At 42.1% G+C, this 21,279-nt stretch overlaps 4 protein-coding genes across 4 annotated transcripts; 2 read left to right on the top strand and 2 right to left on the bottom strand.

Moving 5' to 3' along the window:
- Positions 1-246: 246 nt before the first annotated feature.
- Positions 247-4,996, top strand: MAP1A (methionine aminopeptidase 1A). Its single transcript, XM_048674817.2, has 17 exons — positions 247-396; positions 472-550; positions 907-957; positions 1,440-1,595; positions 1,977-2,052; positions 2,231-2,278; positions 2,372-2,416; positions 2,514-2,613; positions 2,828-2,879; positions 3,115-3,156; positions 3,285-3,346; positions 3,446-3,544; positions 3,736-3,809; positions 3,913-3,982; positions 4,116-4,181; positions 4,288-4,376; positions 4,641-4,996. Exons 2-17 carry the CDS (start codon positions 483-485, stop codon positions 4,734-4,736), a joined length of 1,194 nt encoding a protein of 397 aa, XP_048530774.1. The 5' UTR covers positions 247-396; positions 472-482; the 3' UTR covers positions 4,737-4,996.
- Positions 4,997-5,488: 492 nt separating this feature from the next.
- Positions 5,489-14,926, bottom strand: TTN1 (ARM repeat superfamily protein). The gene is made up of 17 exons (XM_048674808.2): positions 14,562-14,926; positions 13,497-14,044; positions 13,166-13,268; positions 12,868-13,044; positions 11,433-11,609; positions 10,674-10,790; positions 10,426-10,530; positions 9,916-10,086; positions 9,614-9,829; positions 9,076-9,274; positions 8,782-8,987; positions 8,261-8,485; positions 7,592-8,143; positions 6,922-7,191; positions 6,631-6,675; positions 6,053-6,235; positions 5,489-5,972 (listed from the first exon to the last, which is right to left on the bottom strand). The coding sequence occupies exons 1-17, from the start codon at positions 14,778-14,780 to the stop codon at positions 5,679-5,681; spliced, it is 3,807 nt and encodes a 1,268-aa protein (XP_048530765.1). The 5' UTR covers positions 14,781-14,926; the 3' UTR covers positions 5,489-5,678.
- A 17-nt stretch (positions 14,927-14,943) lies between these two features.
- On the top strand, positions 14,944-17,927 carry LOC125509792 (jagunal-like protein). The gene is made up of 6 exons (XM_048674825.2): positions 14,944-15,155; positions 15,269-15,324; positions 15,411-15,534; positions 16,410-16,516; positions 17,472-17,538; positions 17,628-17,927. Exons 1-6 carry the CDS (start codon positions 15,083-15,085, stop codon positions 17,705-17,707), a joined length of 507 nt encoding a protein of 168 aa, XP_048530782.1. The 5' UTR covers positions 14,944-15,082; the 3' UTR covers positions 17,708-17,927.
- A 2,300-nt stretch (positions 17,928-20,227) lies between these two features.
- Positions 20,228-21,150, bottom strand: LOC125509763 (21 kDa protein-like). Its single transcript, XM_048674798.2, has one exon. It carries the CDS (start codon positions 21,064-21,066, stop codon positions 20,422-20,424), a length of 645 nt encoding a protein of 214 aa, XP_048530755.2. The 5' UTR covers positions 21,067-21,150; the 3' UTR covers positions 20,228-20,421.
- Positions 21,151-21,279: the final 129 nt, after the last annotated feature.

Genomic DNA, 21,279 nt, shown 5'->3' with positions numbered 1-21,279 from the left:
GGGAGTTGGGAGGATTTTTCCCTCTCGCGCGAGTATAACCGCTAAATAAGGGTTGGGGTAGGTTTTGCTCCCCAACCCTTACTTTTAAGGATTGGGAGAGGGTTTGAGGGTTGGACCTTTACAAAAATTTGAGGATTTAAAAGTTAAAGGTTCTAATTTACTGTTTTTTCCGACGAAAACTATAAAAAATCAGTTATTTTTAGAAATTTGAGGATTTAAGGCCTCTACTGGTAATTACCCGACGCCGCCCCGGCCCGGCTCAAGTTCACCTCACTTGTCTGTCCGCAATAAAACCCTCCTCCCCTCTGCTCCATCCTCTGACTCTCCTTCCCTAGGGTCAACCGCCGGCGCCGCCTGAACCCTAGCCCCGCCGCGCCGCACCCCGCCCCGCTGCAGGTGAGTTGATCTTTTCGCGCCCTTCGCTTTCATTTCACCCCTCTTATTGGCCATCTTACCACCCGTGCGGCGCAGGCAGCTGAGAGATGGAGAAGGGGGCGTCGGAGTCGTCGCCGCTCGACTGCGCTCGCTGCGGCAAGCCCGCGTCTCTCCAGTACGTTTTTTTGCCCATCTTCCTCCCGCCGCCACCAGTTAGTCGCAAAATAGCTGAAAGACGGCGCCGTCTCGGTTCCGGCTGCTACCAATTATACGAGTTCTCAGCACCCGACAGATTAAACGCTCTAGGATCCTCAATCTAGCGCAAGTAGTCATTGTCCTGGGCAACTTTGCAGGGCGCTATAAATAGGGAAGCTATGTCGTTGGATCTTTAGTTGTGGGATCCTTGCTTTAGTTTGTTATGAGGGGCATTTATTCCATCCCCTGCCCATTTGATTCATGGTGTGGAGTGCGCACGAAGGAACCTGACGAGCTATTATGTTCAAGTTTTTGCTAACAGTTTGATATTTTCAGATGCCCCAAGTGCGCTCAACTGAAGCTCCCCCGTGAAGCTGCTGCTTTCTGGTGAGTTGCAACCTCCTATTTCTTCCCACAGTTTTGTACTGCGATAGCGGCGGTGAAGATTTTCAGCTGTTCTATAGGTGCTGCTCATTTCACAGCTAGATTGTCCTTGATAGTCAGCTGATATGAATTATAGTTTGTCCTGGAGCCCTTGATACCGATACTTCTAAGTAGAGTTCTGAATGGACTTGTAAGAATTGCTCCTGTTAGATTGCCAGTTAATCTTAGTAAAGCCTTCTAGATGTTTATTCTATGCTGTATTACCAATTTCATCACCAATAAGTATGGCCTTGGTCCAGTCTACCATTCTGTCCAATACGTCTTTCGATGACCTTCAGTAGTGAGGACAATCGAGTTACCTGCTGAAGAAAATGGATCCTTTGATATTTAAGCATCTCTTGAAGGCGTTAGCATACATACCAGTACAGGGTAGAATTCTGCCTCTGAGTGGAAACATTTTATGCTAATGCGCAAACCATCCACAGTTCGCAGGATTGTTTCAAGGCAGCATGGGCCTCTCACAAGTCTGTTCACACAAAGGTAGATGCACTGACATCTCAGCTGTCTCAAGAAGGCTGGAAATATTGTTTGAAAAAAGGGCGGACCCGGACACTGGAGCTTCCTCGTTTTGATTGGACAGGGTATTTTTTTTACCACATATTTATATCTACGTTGTTGTGTTTATGCCGATGCTTCTGTTTCTTATAACCAACAAGATAAAGTATCTTGCTAGTGCATTTTGGTTTTGTATTGTACCTCTAGGGCAAACTACTTAAAAATGCATTTCTTACTTTATAGTTTATATTAACTGATCATGTATTACAGTTTATTGAGATCATGCCTGGCATATGGGTACTTTATTTTTAGTTTCTGTTATGTCTATATATTAGCAACTCCCTTGACAATATTAGTCTGGGTAAACCAAAAGAAGCAGTTCTCTCATATAATTGGATTTTATTGTATTTGGAGCTAATTCTCTAGCATAGCACTATTTTTTTACTTTGTATTTATTGTGGTTTTAGTCCATTGAGACCATTTCCTATATCAAAGATGCGTTTGGTGCCAGATGGAATCGAGAAACCTGATTGGGCGCTTGATGTAAGTATCAACAGTCCCTAAGTTTATTTCATTTCATCCTCTGTGTGTCTTTTTAGCATTACCATTTGGACTGATATAGATCTCTGTACCAAAAGAGAGGATCATTAAGTTGGCAGTATTTTGTTATCATGTAATCTGCTCTAGTACATATCCCCTGACGTTTGATAAACTTTTTTAGGGAATCCCCAAGATCGAGCCGGACAGTGATTTGCAGAAAAGAGTAGAGGTAGAGCTTTCCACTGATACGCAAGTATCATATATGTTCCAAAAATAGATATCTGATGTTATTTTGCTGGATCTGTTTCTGCTATTTCTGTAGATCAAGACCCCTGAGCAAATTGAAAGGATGAGGGAAACATGCCGAGTAAGTTCCCAGCACATCCAGTTTTGTACTTAAATAATGAAATGTTATGGTGGCATTGTACTGACTATTCCACTTTGTTCCCAACTGTTACTGTTAGATTGCAAGAGAAGTTTTAGATGCAGGCGCTCGTATAATCAAGCCAGGAATTACAACAGATGAAATTGATAGAGTGATTCATGAGGAGACAATTGCCAGAGGTCTGATTAACCTTCTTGAAAATTTTGAAATGCAGCAAATTGATCACCAGCTGAATACCTTTTAAATCACTATCATGTCTCATGAAATGTTTCAGAGAATCTTGTACTTGTTTTCTATGTCTAACATTTGTTGTACATCAGAGAATTAAATGTATTCCCAAGATATTTATTATGCATCTCGATCTGTTTCGTAATTTCCATTCTTGATCTACAGGTGGATACCCGTCCCCGTTGAATTACCATTTCTTCCCGAAGTCATGCTGCACGTAGGTTATTGTATTATTTGTTGCTTATTACTCCCTCCGTTCCTAAATATAAGTCTTTTTAAAGATTCCACTATGGACTACATACGGATGTATATAGACATATTTTAGAGTATAGATTCACTCATTTTGTTCCGTATGTAGTCACTTATTGAAATCTCTAAAAAGACTTGCATTTAGGAACGGAGGGAGTATTTAGCATCAAGTGATGTTTCTCATTGTTGTCATTTGTATTCAGGTCAGTTAATGAAGTCATTTGCCATGGAATTCCAGATGCCAGGTCCCTTGATATTTACACATAGAGCTAATCATTCATCTCATTCTTGCTTGAACCTGATGTTGCTTTGTCTAATTTTGATTTACATCTGTAAGGTTAACCATTGGTTTCTATCTAAATGTTTCTAACAGAAAACTTGAAGATGGTGACATTGTAAACATTGACGTTACTGTATACTATAAAGGTGTTCATGGTAAAGTCTCAGGCGCCTGATGCTGTATTTAACCACTTAAAATTGTTATTTGGTGTTCGACTGGACATATAACCTGTAAGATGCAACTATTAACTGCAGGTGATTTGAATGATACATATTTTGTTGGAAATGTTGATGAAGCTTCGAAACAGCTTGTCCGTTGTACCTATGAGTGCTTGGAGAAAGCTATCGCAATAGGTGATGCTTCGGTTTAATTCTTGTAATTTAGTAAATTCACCTTTCTTTGTTTCTTGTCATTTTCTCTTCCGGTTATTATATCTTACCGGAAGATATGTAATTTTCTTCTGTTTGAAACTCCTGCAAGATTTTGGAAAACAGCATCTCTGCAAACGAGACATGCCATTTAAATTTACCATTTTGATGCACAGTTAAACCTGGAGTTAGGTTTCGGGAAGTTGGAGAAGTCATAAGTAGACATGCATCGATGTCAGGTTTATCTGTGGTCAGTATTGCATTGGCACCGACTTGATCCTGAAATAGCTTAGCTCTTTTGTTATCTTTGCGTTATATAATTGCACCTTTACTCCCGTATCTTGTTATTCCAGGTGAAATCTTATTGTGGTCATGGCATAGGAGAATTGTTCCACTGTGCCCCGAACATCCCTCATTATTCAAGTATGGTTCTTGCAGCTTGTATTTCTTATTTGCATTCCTTCTATTAAAGATGTATAAGCTTTACCTTAGTATATTTATATCCAAATGCTACAAAATACCATTGAATATGAGATATGGTTGCTTCATAATGTAGGAAACAAGGCTGTTGGTATCATGAAAGCTGGTCAGACATTTACAATTGAGCCAATGATTAACACAGGCAAGTTGTGACAGTGGCAAAAACAATGTGCAGTTGAACGTCTCGATGCTACTTTTGGCCTAGGTCTGCTGCATTGTTTTATAATGAAAGCTTTCATATTTTGCAGGACTTTGGCGTGACCGTCTATGGCCTGACGAGTGGACTGCAGTGACTGCAGATGGTAAACGGAGTGCTCAATTTGAGCACACCCTTTTGGTGAGTATGTTGTTTTGTTTAGATGAATTGATCCAATTTGCTCATGTAGTGTGTGGATGTGGCATTGTGGCCACGTGGGTATCCTTTCCAAAGTTTTTGCCGCCTCAAAATATGCGCCGTAGGTTAATCTTGTCAAAATTGGACATTTAGACCAAACAGGGTTCACTTTTTCGGCCTGCCTCCAGTTTCTCTAAGAAAACTCTATTCTCACTGCTGTTTGATGGTATACACAAACTCATTCTCTCTGTTCTCCTATGCCCTTAGGTGACGGAAACCGGAGTTGAAGTTTTGACAGCAAGGCTGCCCTCATCACCGGACGTCTACCCATGGTTGAAGCCGGCGTCAGCAAATAGCAAGTGATACGAGCACATCTTTTTGATCAACTTGCCATTGAGACGGTGTGGTAGAGTCCAAACCATGTGGATTTTCCTCGGGTCACAACTTGCTGTAACCATTGTTCTTTTTACCGAATGTCGATCATTTGTGCCTATTTGAACTGATTTATATAGTTGAATGTGGTGTTGGGCACATGAGGCGTCCTCCCATTATGCTATGTCGTGAGAGTCAACATATGATGATTCATACAATTTTGAGCAGATTCATGCCGAGTTATATTGTTACATGAGGTCCTCCCATTATGCTATGTCATGAGAGTCAACGGACGAGTGGTGATAATAAGATTAAAAATACGAGTGCAGTGAAAACTCTGTCCGTTCTGAGAACAGAATGGAAACGAAGCGCAAAAATGGGAATCCACAAAATGGAAGTGGCAACTTGAGCTTCTGGTGGGAAACAGAACAGTGTTTTCAGCAGATTTTTTGTGCAAACAGAATTTCTGTATTGCATTCTTGGAGTGTAACTAAACAATTTTGTTGGTTTTGTCTATGTCCCAAAGGAGATTTTTAGCTCTGGTAAAAACACGCTTTTCACACCAGTTTCTGCACTAGAACTTCTCTTTCCGTTTCCCCTAAAAGATACCGCCCACTTCGCTCTGTTTTCATTTTTCATCTCTAATTGGTATGACTGTTGGTTCATATTGAGTGGAAGGCAAGCCTCAGGTGCAACTTGTGACATTTTACACCCCAGGTTACACCATTTTAAGGCACATAGCAGAAAAGCTTCTTGCAAACCTTGTTGATCATGAACCAAGCTGCTGCTGTTGCGTGTAATGTGTTTCTTCCAACAAAAAATGTCTCAAATGCCTAATATACAAAATTGAGATAACACTGAAACGAACTATTGTACAAGTGTAGTGCACAACGGTGTACATTATAGAAGGGGAGAACGACGGCCCCCTGCTTCCTAGTACCCACTGAATTCAACCAGTGAGGAATACGACGTGTTCTCATCAGTTGAAGCAGCATTTCGAACATCGGGAGCTCTTGCTCCCTGTCTATTCTCGGACTTCTGCGAGGTGGCGACGCCAAAACCAGCCATCGCATTCAATTCCGACCTCTTGTGCCTCGCTTCCTCGACGTCTCCTTCCCAGCATGTCTCCGCGAGCACTTCCTGGGCTTTATACATATCTTCCGCCGAGATCAGACTGTCATTTTGCAGCAGCACAAGGTACACCTGATCAGCCGCAGCCTTCCGGATCTGCAAGTTGGCAGAGAGTATCTGAGTTCGGTCCACCACTGGCGTTCTGCACTTCAGGCAAGAAATATATCAAATGTTACCTTGGGGTATCTATGGCCTAGGAACACTAGAAGTTGAGAGAATGCCCTGGTGCCAGTTCCGTCCAATTGTGAAGAAATATATCCCAGGATTGAGAGGCCTGCACATAACTTCGTGAAGTCCTTTGATCCCTTCAGTTCAGGGCCTAGCAAATTTACCAATTCACTGTAGAAGTCGCCATGCCCCTGTTGGACGTTACAAGGCCAGAAGATATACAGCTTTGTAAACATAGCTAAGATGTGAAAACAACGTAATCAACATCAGATAACCAAGTATCATGCATCGTATTGCCCTTATACTATGAATTGTGGACTTTGTAAGTTATATCCTATTTTATGAGTTTTTACGTTGTCAACTAATAAAAAATGTGCAGTATAATAGTAATAGTTTTGGTTTCTCTGATCATCAAGTTCAACTTCTTTGCCTGACAGTATTAATGCTTAACAAAATGAGCTTTGTTCATCTGCCACTACAAATGAAGGTCAAAAGAATGGAATTTAGCATTCCAGATCAGCCTCGCAATGCTAAGCACAAAAGTGTCTTACTAAAAATCCTTCTTACATAGCTAAAATTAACTCACCTCCATGTTCAAGAAAACCTGTTTACTGAGCAGAGTCTCGATGGTCTGCAATACAGGGACCTCGTTAGATTTACCAAAAAGAGTAAAGAAAAATGCATGGCACAAATGTCAGAACAATAATGTAGAAACATGTGAATTTTCAGACTAAACTAGTCAAATTGAAACTAAATTACTAGAACTGGTGTTAATCACATCAGTCTAAACATGAACAGGCATGAGTTTAAATATACGACATATCTTAGAAACAAAAAATATGCATCCAGCTTCAGATATATGTATACACTATTTTACCTTCAATGTGGGTGTAATTACACGGTCACACTTCTGGTAACGCTGGAGAACCCACAAAATGTCATGACTCAATAGATACTCTCTACTTTTCCCTTCATCATCTATATTAATACTTGAATCTTGCAAGTATCCTACTAAAGCTGATGTTGAAGCTTTCCTCAAAGACTCCTGCAACCCACCGGTAGAAATCACAAGCCCTGAAAGCACAGGCTTGCTGTAACAGCTAGCCTGAAGAATCTTCACCAATCGTGGATATGATACTGTAGGAACCTAATCAAGGCAAAGGGCTATCAGTTGAATCTTGAGTGATAGTACGACCATACTTAATATAATGCACATAATGGTGCAAAATGAATCAGCGTGCAATTTATTATTGAGGCAATATTGTCAACATCAACAAAATGGCAATATATGTGTTCTATTAATTATTCACAAAACAGATGTACTTATGGGCCAGTCACTACAAAACTAAACACCTACGAACTTATTTCCGAGATGACTACAATTTCGGAATAAAGAAAGTAAGTTGGTGAGCAACTGAGCATTAAAAAGATAAGAGCTGAGGGCAGCACAGCTAGTTGTACAACATACCACAATACAAGTATTAGATATGATAGATCCTAGTGAGTTTGACAATAATTAGAAGTGAAATTGGTGAAAAATTACTTACTGCCCACTCCAAATCAGAATTGTTAGGAATAATTTCTTCCAACAGCTTCCTGTAAGGTATAGACGGGACAAACTGTTCTTGGTTGTACAGAATCCTGTGCAGAGTCCTGACTGCTATTTCTCTTATCTTATCTATTTTCTCAACTGCCTGCTTTGCAATGCCAGCGACCAGACCCTGTGCAATAGAAGAATCAAATAGTTGGCATGTGGTACTAATTGCATTTGCATCCATGTCGCTTGGCTCAGACTTATCCTCAGCAGCTGGCGCTGTTCTCACTGCAACAGCATCTCTCTTGCAGAGGATGAACGTGCATCTTTCTAGTGCATCCATTGCTGCTTCACGTACCCAAGAACCCACATCTCCTCTGTTATCTACAGCATAATCATCAAGTGCTCTGAATAAAGCTGGCATGACCTCAACTTTTATGTATGCATATACAGATTCTCCAATATCTGAGCTCTGATCAACATTAGATGTTAATGTTTCGCAAACCAGAATTAGCCCCCTAACAGAATTCACACGTGCTTCAGCGTCAGGATCATCAGCCTTATCCTGCATATTATACGAAATAAGAGTTTCAGTTAGAGATTTCAAGAAATACATCAACATCACGAGTTATTGTTCCGTATATATGTTTTGCTGTGAAATGTCAATAGGAAATTTCACTACCTCTATTGTGCATGAGCTACAGAGCTTACTCATGACAGGCATCCATTTTAGTAACAAGAACTCGTACGGTAATATTCCAAGGGCCAGCGCCCCGCCTCGTCTTGCAGCTACATTCGGGTCATCTAGAAGCGTCACATACTTCGAAATGACATCATTAGCAATCTTTTCACCAGCAGAAACCAGATATGTTGGAATAAAATGCTTCAAAGCGTCAACAGCGGCACACTGGAAAAGATTGTGAATAGCACCCAGTCAAACAATGCGGGACAACAGTGTCATGCTTGTACAGTATTATCTCCGCCCCAAATTACTTGTCTTAGATTTGTCTAGATACGGACGTATCTAACACTGAAGCATGTCTAGATACGTCCATATCTTAAGACAAATCTAAGACAAGTAATTCAGGACGGAGGGAGTATGAAACAACAGCAGCAACAACAAATGACACTAAATGGACATCAACAAGCCTTTACTGCTATCTAAACTATTGCATTGCTAGTACAAGAGAAAGGAATGCTCGCCTGTATTTGAGAATTGGGATGCTTCAAATTCTCGTTAAGGGTTTCAACTAAACTTCTCTTCGTCTTCTCATTCAAGGATATGGCAGCCATGGAAATACATGCAATGAATCGAGAAACAGCAGAGCGCAAAATCTCTCCTCCTTTACCTCGATAAAGGCGTGCCTTTTCAATTGCAGGGACAATGCCTGACAAACCTCTCTGCATGTCTACAGATATAGACAGATGCAAGGCCCCCTTTAGGGTAAGAAATTCACTGAAGAGTACTGCATAGATAATCCAGATATGGACATTTACCTGTGGAAAAAATGAAACCAAGCTGATGCAACTTCAAAGCAATTTCGCCAGCAGCTAAAGTGGCCCCATGTCGAGTGCACAGATCTGATGATAGAGTGCAGGGAATTAACTTTTTAAGGGCATGCCCAGAGAAGTAATCCATATCATATTGCACAAGCAAAGCAAGGGCCTGCGCCGCCAACTCTCTCAAGCTTTTCTCCTAGGAAGAAAGAAAGTTCAGCCAAATCATGTGGTCTATGGATAGACAAAACAAGAGAAAAAAATGGCAATAAAAGGATATAAAAGTGACTGATGAAAAGCCATGGATGCTTAACAGGGATCATAATCAAACTAACATTATGTTAAACAATGGGTGTTGCTGTTACAATAATTTCAGAAGCAAATAACAAATCTGTATTTACTATGTAAATAATTCAAGCAGAAGTTGACAGGATTGAAGCACAGGAAATAAGCAAATAAGCAAATGTTGCCGGAGTAGGGAACAGTTAAATAGCAATTTCACCCAAACTAAAAAAAGAATTGCGCAGTAGTACAGTACCCAGTGAGTTATTTTATTGCACAGCAGCTCTTCTGCAAAGGGATAAACATACTCCTTATACTGAGCAACAGAAACAGCGACACTCAGATAAGAGTTTGATCGTGAAGCTAGTGCAAAGTAGTCTGTTGTATTCACAATATCAATGCCATGCGGATAAGTTCCCTGTCTTCCAACATTCTCTTGAAAGGCAGCAGAAGCAGCTCTTCTACAATTAACCTGAAATCAGATACGGCAAAAGACACATTAGAAACAGTTATCAAAATATCATTCCACCAATGAAAGCAGCACAAAATGAACCTTGCCTCTCGATCATAACAAGCAACCGTTAGAAGGTGGGGAGCAAGTTGTTCCAAGACCGCCTTCATATCTAAGTTAGTATAGGCACGACCAAACGCCCAACAAACGTATGCTGCGGCATCTCTTACGTGTGAACCAATGCTATGTGGACCTCTACGCACATCATAGTGTAAAGCCTGCAAAGAAAAATATGCCATTTAGTCAATTGGGACAGTAGGCTGCTGTGTTATAAGTTATAACTATACAAGGGTGCCGACACTTAAGTATCTTAAATATTTTATCAGAATATAGGTAAGACCATGTGGGGCATGCAACAGCACACCCACATTGCAATTGATGCAGAAAAATGAAGCATGCACAAATAATTCAGAAAAGTTCTCGTTATCAGATAGAGATACATAAGTATCTTGCAGAAAAGAGAGTTAAAAAAAATAATAAGCATCTTTGCTGCCAGCAGTCAAGAGATAACTTCATTGGTACATAGAGGTGGTATCCCGTATTATTCTATTACGTACCTTCGTTATAACGGGAATAACATCAGGAAAGCTAGAAGGCAGCAACAGCCCCCTCCGAGCAAGTTCAGCCAAAGCCAAGCAGCCTCCATGCCAGGAACCATCACCCTTCAGTATTCAAAATGCATGAGTTATCTACTAAAGTAATTCACTAAATAAGAAAAAATGCAATTTTGAAAGCTGGAAGATGAATCTGAGAATATCTTCAAACGAACAAAGGATACTATAAAGTTCGTATGTCATAAACGGACCTCACCAGGAGAAAAAAGCTGCAAGATTGATGATAGAACTTCTTCAGACAGTGCAGGTGTTAAACGTGCAGTTATTCTACCGACACCTTTGGCAGCAGACCATCTCACAATAGTATCCTGGACAGAGAAGAATAAAAGCTTTTAAGATGAATAGTTCACAAAGTATCCTTCAGTATAGAAATTTCATCAGAGGCTACAGTGCTCATTGCAACACCTATCCGAACGAAACATCAATATTTTGTATGAAAACATTTACTTTTTGCATGTAGAGAAGCATAGTGGCAAGGAGACATTATAACAATCACTGCTGCAGAGAATTATGTGGCAGGAAGGCAAATTGACTGTTTGAAGCATGTTCACACTCCATATGATAATGAAACTTTAATGTACATTAATGCCCACGAAACGGTTTCATCACCTCTATTCTAGCCCATCCAAACAAGCTGCACTGAATCAAATTATATTTCACTTATATGTAAATGATTAAAAAGATCAGCAAGATTGGGTAGCATTGATGGTCAGTCTCTCCAAAATACTAAATAATCTGGAGTACAGTTGCATATTCAGTGGCAGCAGATTTGCAGCAAAGATACTGGTGTAATAATGATATTAATCAGCATGCATGCACGTGGGAAGAAAGAAACACAGTAGAGATGATGGACCTACCTAAAGCAAAGAAGACAGTATTCGTAAATTTATTAAACATGACACAGAGAGCAAACTAAATGTTTTACAGTATAATATTAGATGAGAACATACCGAATCCCTCAAGCCAGTCAATAGTAAGTCGATTATCTCTTCCACAATTTCTGGAACATCCATATCTTCTTCCAACCCACATGTGTCTGTTTGATCAATGTTCACTTGTCGGGTTGATCCACTTGAAGACGCAGCAGTAGAACTTAAAAGGTTTGCACCCAGTGAACTACTTATTGACTGCATAACAGAAAACCAGTAAGCACTATGGTAGAACAATGAAGAACAAACTGATGAACAGATACAAAATAATAGCAAACATTTCTCACAGAATGAATCCGATAAAAGATAGATGTAAAGCATGATATCAATTATTAAATGATTCTTCTGCATTAGCCATCTCAGAAACTAAAAGCTAAATCACTGCCAGCACTCAGCAATTTTGAAAAGAAGGGATGTGGTGTAGTTTGGTACATGTTGCAGCTAACTAGCTTATATGTCCTTAGTTAATCCCCACATTAGTTTTGACAGGCTTTGTCCCAGAAAGAACTTCCAGTAACCCCAAGAAATATACAGTATTTTGAATAAAAAATGTTAAATCAACACACCTTCCTGTAAACTGTTTACTACCCAGAGTTAGCAGAACCCCACAAAAGTTGGATGCTAAGTTAGTAGCAAGCTATGTCTTAACTGAGCAGATGTTGGATCTCCAGTATGTTAGACAAGCTCTTACCCAACTGCTACCATATGGACGCTTCACACATCCAGAATTCCAGATTTAGCAAACGAATTCCATGAGTAGGATGCGATCACTGCAAAGATGTTAGGTACATCATGTAGGATGTAGGTTGATAGTTTTTGGCCCTTCATGCAATTTTTGTATCATGTACATCTTGTGGAATACCGATTCCTTTTTTTGAAATATATTTTCAGTAGCTCTGCACCCTACTGCTCTAAAAAAATGTGATTTGGAGTTCTGGATTGTGCATATAGTTTATGAGCTTGCACACCCATATCGGACACATGTTTTGTTTAAACCAGGTAATGGAAGATTGAACGTAAGAATACCAGGTACACCAGCAGTAAACAATTTTTACAGTGTGCCTAGAACTTTACTCAAGAAAGAACCTGCACACACACAAAACAATCTATATATTCTAAATGTACTCCACCCGTTTCTTCTGATTCCGCATATAATTTTCTTTTGAAGTCAAACTATGCAAAGTTTGATCAAATTTATATTCAAAAATATCAATATCTACAATACTTAAGTTATATATTATGAAAATTATTTTCATGATGCATCTAATAATATTGATTTCATATTGTGAATGTTGATATTTTTCCCTATAAAGTTGGTCAAACTTTACAAAGTTTGACTTCAGACTAACTTTATATGCAAACTAAAAAGAAAAGGAGGGAATATCTAAGCAAGTAAGCATTAATAAAACCTGTACAATATTGATTAAGCAAAGGTTAACAATTAAAGATTTCAAACCTGATAGCGCCATGATGGCGTACGGGGAGCCAAGCTAATGAGAGCAACTCGCTGTGCCAGTTTGACCAGAAATTTCCTAAGGAGGGGACTTCTGATGGCAATATTAGTCTTCATCACAAATGAACAGTCGTTCCAAATACCAGAATTGGCATCATGTAGCACTCTCCTGTTACCAATCTGCAACAGGAGGAACCAAAAGAAACATATGGTGTTTATAGAATTGTTAAGTTGGGAACAGATATCTCTACAACATATGCAGTATGATGTTAGAAAGAAACAAAAAACGGCAACATCAAACCTTAAATATTGATGCTAAAGCTTCCACTATGCCAATGGACCTAAATTGATCCACAAAGTCATCTGTGACAGACAACAAGATTTTGTGTGCCCATTCCATAAAACTGAAGACAAAATAGAGGCAATCCATTACATTTTCCTCTACTATATATGTCATAAGTTACAAAGACATGGTTAGGTAAATATATTAACATTTTTGCATTCAATTCAGACAATAAAAAGTTCCTAGTAGTGACAGAAACTTGACAGTACTCCGGTGACAGGACACTTTTGAAGGTAATTTAGCAATTTGAAATGTCTATGCATGATGGCTATAAGCTGTAAAGGATAACCTGCTGAAAGCCTTCAGCATGTCTGGGCGAGTCAACAGCCTTGCAAGCAGCAACCCAGACATCCTTCTCATTGGACCAGAGTTGGAGAGATAATCCTTACAGATGTCCAATATCCTTGTCACAAGCGGAACAACCTCGGACCCGGACACGTGATCAGTGGCAGCAATGCTCGTGTCAACGGAGGAGATATCAAATGGAATTAAGATCAGTATATAAAGCCACAACAGAACGACACACTTGGTCTCCATTTCTCCTGTGCTCTCTTGCCTAAGAGCGGTCGCTGAGCTCATTGTATGGCACTTCTCAAGGAGAGCAACCGCAAGCTCTAGATCTGAAACCTGATGAGGGAAGAACTTGATGACGCTCTTATACCCACAGACTGTAACCAGGGTGTAGATGATAATACACAGAGGCTTGATGATTTCAAGGAGCTCATCTGTGGCAGCACCAAGTTCCATTATCTTTGATCGAACCAACGACATAAGTGGTGAGATGATGTCTTCTAGGTATGGCTCGAGAAGTTGACCTTCTTCTTGATATTTGTCCATCTGACCATGTCATTAATTTGTATCAAGCTTTTAAATATGAAGGTTCCCAACAAAAACCATGGCATTAATTTGTATCAAGCTTTTAAACATAAAGGTTCCCAACAAAAACCATGGCATTAATTTGTAACAAGCTTTTAAACATGAAGGGTTTGGCATAAATTGTAGTTAACAGATTGACAAACCCAACCAATTTCCAGTGCAAATTCGCTAGCTAGTCCACTAAACAGCTTAAACTGCATCCTATACTATCCAGCACTCATCGAGTGTTCATTGAAACAAAGGCATCCAAACGAGGGTTTGCCATTTCACCAAGACCACGAGGCTTGAAAATTTACATAATCTCTTCGGATTTTGTGTATGCAATTAATAATCAACGTTGAAACAGATTAAGCTCTTCCGCGACCCGTATCAGACAAGCAGAATCTAGCATTGCTTACAGGGCTAGACATTATTCTCGTTGGGATCTGTGGTTCAGCGACAGGCAACATCCGGAGAAGGGGTGGGGGAGAGAGCTTACGATGGAGCGGATCCTGTGGACGTCGGCGGGCTCCGCGACGCCGCCAGCGGCGACGATGCGGCGGAGGATGGCGGAGACCAGCTCCCATTCCTGGAGGAAGTACCGCCGCAGGACGACCTCCTTGGAGTCGTGCACGTCGTCGCAAACAGCGGCGGCAGTAGGATCAGTCGAGGCATCCCCAGCGCCAGTGGCTGCGGGCTGGTCGGGCGGGGCAGGCATGGAGACAGTCTCTGTGGGAATGGCGGCGGCTTCCTCCGTCGCCGGAGCTCAGGCGGCGGCGGAGTGGACAGGTGGTTGCGACTTGCGAGTGTGGCGGAGACTGCGCCGTCGTGTTTTGTGCGCGTCTCTGATCGTGTGACGCTTAATAGCACTGCAGGCGCATTCCCCTTTTTTACGAGTCTGTTGGTAGGAGGCGTATTTTCCGTCTACAAGACTCGCAGGCAAGGAGGCGCCTCCTGCCTGGACAGTCCTCTCCTTCTTCCCCGCGAGCACCGCCGTCGCCGTCGTCGTCGTCCATCCCGATGCAGCAGCGGCGCGGCCGGCCGTCCGGCACGGATGGCTCCGACTTCTCCTACCGCATGGTCGTCGACTCCCGTAAGCGTCCAGCGCCCCAAAACCCCAAACCCGCACTATATTTCTTGTTCTTGTCCGCTTCGGGAGGCCTAATCCAGCCCAAAAACATCCGCGATCCTCGCGCGCCATTGCAGGGTACCAGAGGGTCGCCGACGGCAGATCCCGCCTCGCCCGGCTCATGCTCGTGCAGGTACGGACCGGCGCGCTGGCTCATAATCCTTGTCATCGTTGCGGTTCTTGATCTGACAAGTGCTCGTCGTGGCTTGCTTTCTGTAGACACTGCACCAGGTCGCTGGGGGCGCGTTGCTGTTGCTGTCGCTGTCGAAGGGGACGGAGATAAACAAGTTCGCCGTGCTGTCCTTGGCCGCCGGGCTGCTGGCCATTCTGCTGGGGGAATTTGGTGATGAGTCAATTATAACTGTTTTCAGCTTGTGTTTGCAGATTTCCTTGTCTTTTGCCCAAAACATTAGATCTGAATCTGGTTTTAGTGACAAAATTGCCATGAGATCCTACAAAGCCTTTACTAGTTTCAGTTAAAGAAAGGACTTCATAGTTCAGTGGAAGTCTAAAAAATTGTGTAATTGGTATCACTGAGCTAAAAAGGGGAGCTTAAAACTATGAGTTAAAATTATATAATTGGTGTCACTGTACTAAAAAGTCTATAGACAATCCAGAGAAAGCATTGCCAAGTCGCCGACGATGGTCACAGGTCACTCCTTGTGTAGGACTAGGGAAACTAGGAGACTTCAGTACTTCGATTGTTCTCGTGGTTGTTTTAACTCATGAGCTTCGTTTAGAGCCTTCAAGTTGTATATTGATTGGCATCCATCGCATGAAACCCTTCCTAGTAATTTTTTAGATAGTACTATCCCCACAGTTCCACTTGAACGCTTCAAAGACAATCATGTTAGGCTAAACAAGTATGACTGTATACAGCACACGTTATTATAGGCCTTCCATACCGACAAGCAAATTGCAGCACTGTATGAGCTTCTGATCCTTTTTCTTGACCAGCCCCTACCGTCTCTCGACATATATTGAATAAATGATTAAGGGGTTGTAGGTATCCTAAGTTTACTCCCGCCAAATTGCAAATGTACTTTGTCAGTGGACATCTGAAGAAATAATCTTCAATACTCCATTCGGTTCTCCGCAGTGGGGCATCCTTTTATGCCATTGTTTGATCCAACTACCCTTGTCAGATTGTTGATTGCATTCTAGCTGATCTTGTTGATGATGGTGTTTGAGCTGATCATGTTGTTTGGTGTGTCACAGGGCGGAGGCGGACTGTGGCAGTGTTTCTTCGGTTGTACACAAGCTTGTCATCGATTGCTATTGCATTCTCTGTGACGTGCATTATTCGTTCAGACTTGTTCGTGAAGGTTTGAACTTTGGACTATGTAATTTAGTACCTAAATATTTTTGCAAGTAATATGTGTGAAGTTGTTTCATGTAAGGTTCTGCTTTTTTGCATACTTGAGTACCTCTAAACCCATGAATTCAATCTTCTTCAGCTTCATTGAGATAGGAACCTGCTTTGTCTAGACTGTTACTCGTAGTTTGTAGGCCCTGCATATGCTGTCTAGTCCCACATAATTGACAATTTATGCGCTAGACTTGAATCCAATATATGTGGCAGAAACGTCAATCACCTGCTAGAAGCTGAACAGTTGAGGGGAATTTAAGTCTTTTGTGATGATTCAGCTACAAAGATGTACTATCCTCAATATGGAATGAGAATGACTATATAAAGCATATAAATAACATCAGCAGATTTGAGAAGTTTGATAATCAGGTGAGGAGATAATTAAGCTTATCTGGCAGAAGAAAAAATACATTTAAGTAGTTCCCTTTTCTGTTGAAAAAAGATGTTATGTAGGATTGCCCATTTGCCCTCATCCCATGTGAAAGGTGACTGCCACTATCCACATGGCTGAGCTAGCTTAAAGGGATATCATTTTACATATATAGCTTAATCCTTATAAGTCCAATCAACAATAACACTCGGGTTCACGTATATCCATTTGGCATTTCCTTTCTTTTTCATCCGTTAACTGGCTTTTCTTGTGAGCTAAATCTGAGTTTGCATTGGAATTTGAATTTTTGTAAAATTTTGGATGGCAATTTAAGACATTCATTTGCTAACTCCAAATCATCAAGGCCAGTATTATGCTTTCACTTCACTTCTTTGCAGCAATACAGCCAATGCATTCTCTGTGCACTTTGCAGTTCCATGTTGGCAATTTGCTGCATGTGTTTGTCTTTGTTTAGCAAGTTAGTCAAATTCTTCCTCCAGAATATGAATACATTCATTAACTAGCATCCGGTTCTTTCTAGATCACGAAGCAAAACACAGCAGCCATTACAAGCTATGAGATGTTCGATGTGGTCCGTGTTGCACTTGGTAAGTTATAGATTGCTCCTTTCATCTGTTGACGACAATATATGTGATGCTAACTTCAGGTTTCCATCACCCTTCATTGCTTTGGTTAGGTGTCCTGCTCCAATTGGTGGTCATCGCGACAACCACCAGACTCCTGCAAAACATGTCTCCTCCCAAGAGAACTTCATGAAGGCCATGACATCGTAGCTGTGCTCTATCAGTACAAAGGAATACCGACCGAGTTTTCATACCCGTGGGATGGAATGCTGTAGACCTCTAAAGAAACGGCAATTGGCGCAAAATTTCCATGACGATCATGTGTTTACTTGTTTTTAGCCCCTCTTCTGTTCTCTGACTTGTCAGGAATTTTTTGTGGTGGCTGAAAGGCTAATTGAAGAACTTTTATGTCTCGTTTTCTGTGTGCTGTGTGTTTCTATAAATGTTTGTGATGCCGATGGTTGCCACTGCTCTCTCGGATGCTGACGGCAATAGCAACTGAAGGCGCAAGTTAACCGTTGTCTGGATGATTCTGAATGCGACATGGAACTAACTTGCCCATTCATTGCGTTGCGTTTTCATGCCCTGTGGATTAGAAGTTGACTGGAAAGTGGAATTATTGCTTGGAGGAAATGCGCAGAGGAGCACTTGCTTGCACGGAAGCAAGTTCTTTCTTTCGGCAGCTAGCCCTCGTATTCGTCGTAAAACGGCAAGAGAAGCACTGCAACTGAAGTGGACGAGGTGAGTTTCGTCAGTCATATCACAGGCTCACATGCTGCATGAGGAATCTGCGAGAGGCAAGAGGAGCACTTGTTTGCCGAAGAAGAATCACGGATCAACGTCTGGCGTGTAGGTTCTCTTCCCTCTTTGTAGGCCGATAGGGCATGCTTTGGTTGGTTACCAAAAATTGGACAAAGTAAGTTGGCAGCCAACCAAATTTTTGGCTTGCCTGTATATTGGCAAGCCAATGTTTGGTACCAAACCAAGTAGCCACATAGTATTTATTGCACGGACGTGCCTTTGGTGTTGTCGTCGCAATCTACTATGGTTCTCATGGTTTGTACTTTTGAGTTTTTGACCATCGGTTATCGACCTGCCTTGTAAGGGATGTCACAAGGCGTTTTCACCTTTTCCGGGTGAGTGAATCATGGGCCTCTTCAAAAACTATGAGATTGACCCATCTTATTTAGGTTGGTCTTCTGCAGTTTTATCATAAGAGATATCAAGATACGAAAAATGAAGCTTAGAGATGTTGGCTTTGATTTTTTTTTTACATATAATGCCAAGTTTATTGTAGATCTTTGTTGTCGGTATTATCATTCGACGTACTCATTTTCCAAAACTTGGCAAAAGACATACTCCCCCTTTAGGAAATAACTTTTGAACTAAAATCACGCCAATTATTTCTTAACCGATGCAATATATTTTAGTATTATTAATTCTTGTTGAAAAGAATAATGCACATCAGTATTGAGTCAAAACTTACACATGTAAATTTTCACAAAATGATATGATGATTGCGAGCTGTATGAATTTACTTTTTTTAATGCAAAATGATATCATTCTCTACCTCGTTTAAATTTTTATAGCAAAAACAATGTTTTTTAAGTCTTCACTTAAAACTATCCCATGTAAGTTTTCACAAAATAGTATGTATGATCATTTGCAACATGTATGAAAATGACTTGACCCATATCATTCTCTTTTTTACCTAGGTCGCAAACAGTCATATTATCTTACGAAAACTTACACGGGCACGTTTCAAACCAATACATATGTACTCCCTCCGTTTCTTTTTACTCCGCATATAAGATTTGGTCAAAGTCAAACTGCACAAAGTTTGACCAAATTTATATAAAAAATATGAACATCTACAATCTAAAACTATATAGAATGAACATATGTTTCATGGTGCATCTGATAATATTGATTTTATATTATGAATGTTTATATTTTTTAATATAAAATTAGTCAAACTCTACAAAGCTTGACTTTGACCAAACCTTATATGCAGACTAAAAAAAACGAAGGGAGTACATGATCTTTTTGGAAATGTTCAATACATAGAACATGTTTTCAGTTTTATCTATATACCAATATAAAAAGACCCAAAAGGACAGATCCAATTAATCTCGGCCATCAACTCATGTCAATCCGACGACATAGACTGTTTCAATGTCGAGCACTCAACACGTTTAGCGTGCAGTTAATTTCATGCAAAAAATAATACTAATCACATAATAACACGCAAATAATATCATACTTAATATCCGCATGCACTTAATATACTCCCTCCGTCAGGGTTTAGAAGGCACAGTTAAATTTGCGTGCGTTTCCACAATAGACAAGGTTTAGGGCGCATTGCATTTATTTCTAGTAGCTAATTAGTACTTCGTATACTATTTCTATATACATGCGTAGTGTGAATGCTATTTTTTAGCCCATCTCACAACCAATAGATAACCACCTAGGTCCCAAAAAATTTCCAAGCGTGTTTTCTAAACCGTGACGGAGGAAGTACTTCTAAATTAATGTGCATTGCACGTACACATTGACTAATATGAAGTAAGTTCCAGTGTACCCTGATTCCAAGAATCATCCCCCATGTTTTCTACATTCCTTATTATAATCTCTATACTTTCTTTGCTGGACCAACAAAGCTAGATCTTTCATTTTTGTTCAAGTAAAACGCAGGACGAGCACGCAGATGATGTCGGAGGCCTTGTGTGCCGTGGCCGTGGCCGTACGATCATACCATGAGTCCATGACGACAGGTCACACGTACACGAGATATTTGCACGTACTGTGTACAAGGGAAAACATGTCACACTTCGAGCTTCTAACACGTGGCAATGGCAAAAAAAAAAGGAGATGAAGCACACACAAGGCATGTATATTTCCCGGCGGCTATGGCGGCGCCGTTTGGTTGGCCATGGCGCCGACGATGCAAAGCGCGTTGGCCGTGAGGTGCAGGAGGCCCGCGACGTGGCCGCGCACGGCCTCCCTGACGCCGCCGCCGCCGGCGGCCTCGCCCCGGAACCCTTCCATGCACATGTCGCCGTCGGTGAGGGCCGCGCTGGCCCACGTCCGCACGCTGTCCACCTGGAACCTCACCGTCCTCTCCTGCGGGTGGCCCTGCTCCGCCTCCGCCCCGACCTGCGCCATGGCCTCCACCGACTGCCTCAGCATGCCGACGGCGTCCCCGAGCATGCTCACGCAGTCCCCCGCCGCCTCCGCCGCCACGGTCGGCAGGCGCCCGGCCGCCGCCATGCCCCTCATGGCCGCCGTCGCGTTCCTCGCGCCGGCGAGCGTCACGTTCAGCGCGGCGCACGCCAGCCGCGCCGGGCTGTCCCCCACCGCGGCCGCGTACGGCGAGAGCGTCGCGTCGCACAGCGCCGGGTACTCCGTCCCCGCGCACCACGCCTTGACGAAGCTCGCGTTGTTGCCGCCGCCCACGCCCGCGGCGGCCGACGGCGCCGCCGGCCGCGCCGCGGCGGCGAGGCCGCACCAGCACGAGAGGAGCAGCCACAGGCAGCCAACGGTGCGCGTCATGGCTCCGGAACGAGCGCACGTACGTGGCTAAATGTGGCAACGTGTCGAACTGTGTGGCGCGGTGTGTACGAGTTTTTTCGTGGAGCGCGCGGGGTTGTGGGGTTATATAGTGCGGGCGCGCGGCCGAGGGGATAAGGGCACGGCTGGCACGTATGGGCGCGCGCTAGCTGAAAAGATCGCCGGCTCGAGCTCGCGGTTCACATGAGTGGCATC

The sequence above is a fragment of the Triticum urartu genome, chromosome 1A (genome assembly GCF_056163025.1).
Source record: "Triticum urartu cultivar PI428250 chromosome 1A, HENAU_Tu73, whole genome shotgun sequence".
Lineage (NCBI taxonomy): Eukaryota > Viridiplantae > Streptophyta > Magnoliopsida > Poales > Poaceae > Triticum > Triticum urartu.
This window is presented reverse-complemented; position numbering and strand designations above follow the sequence as displayed.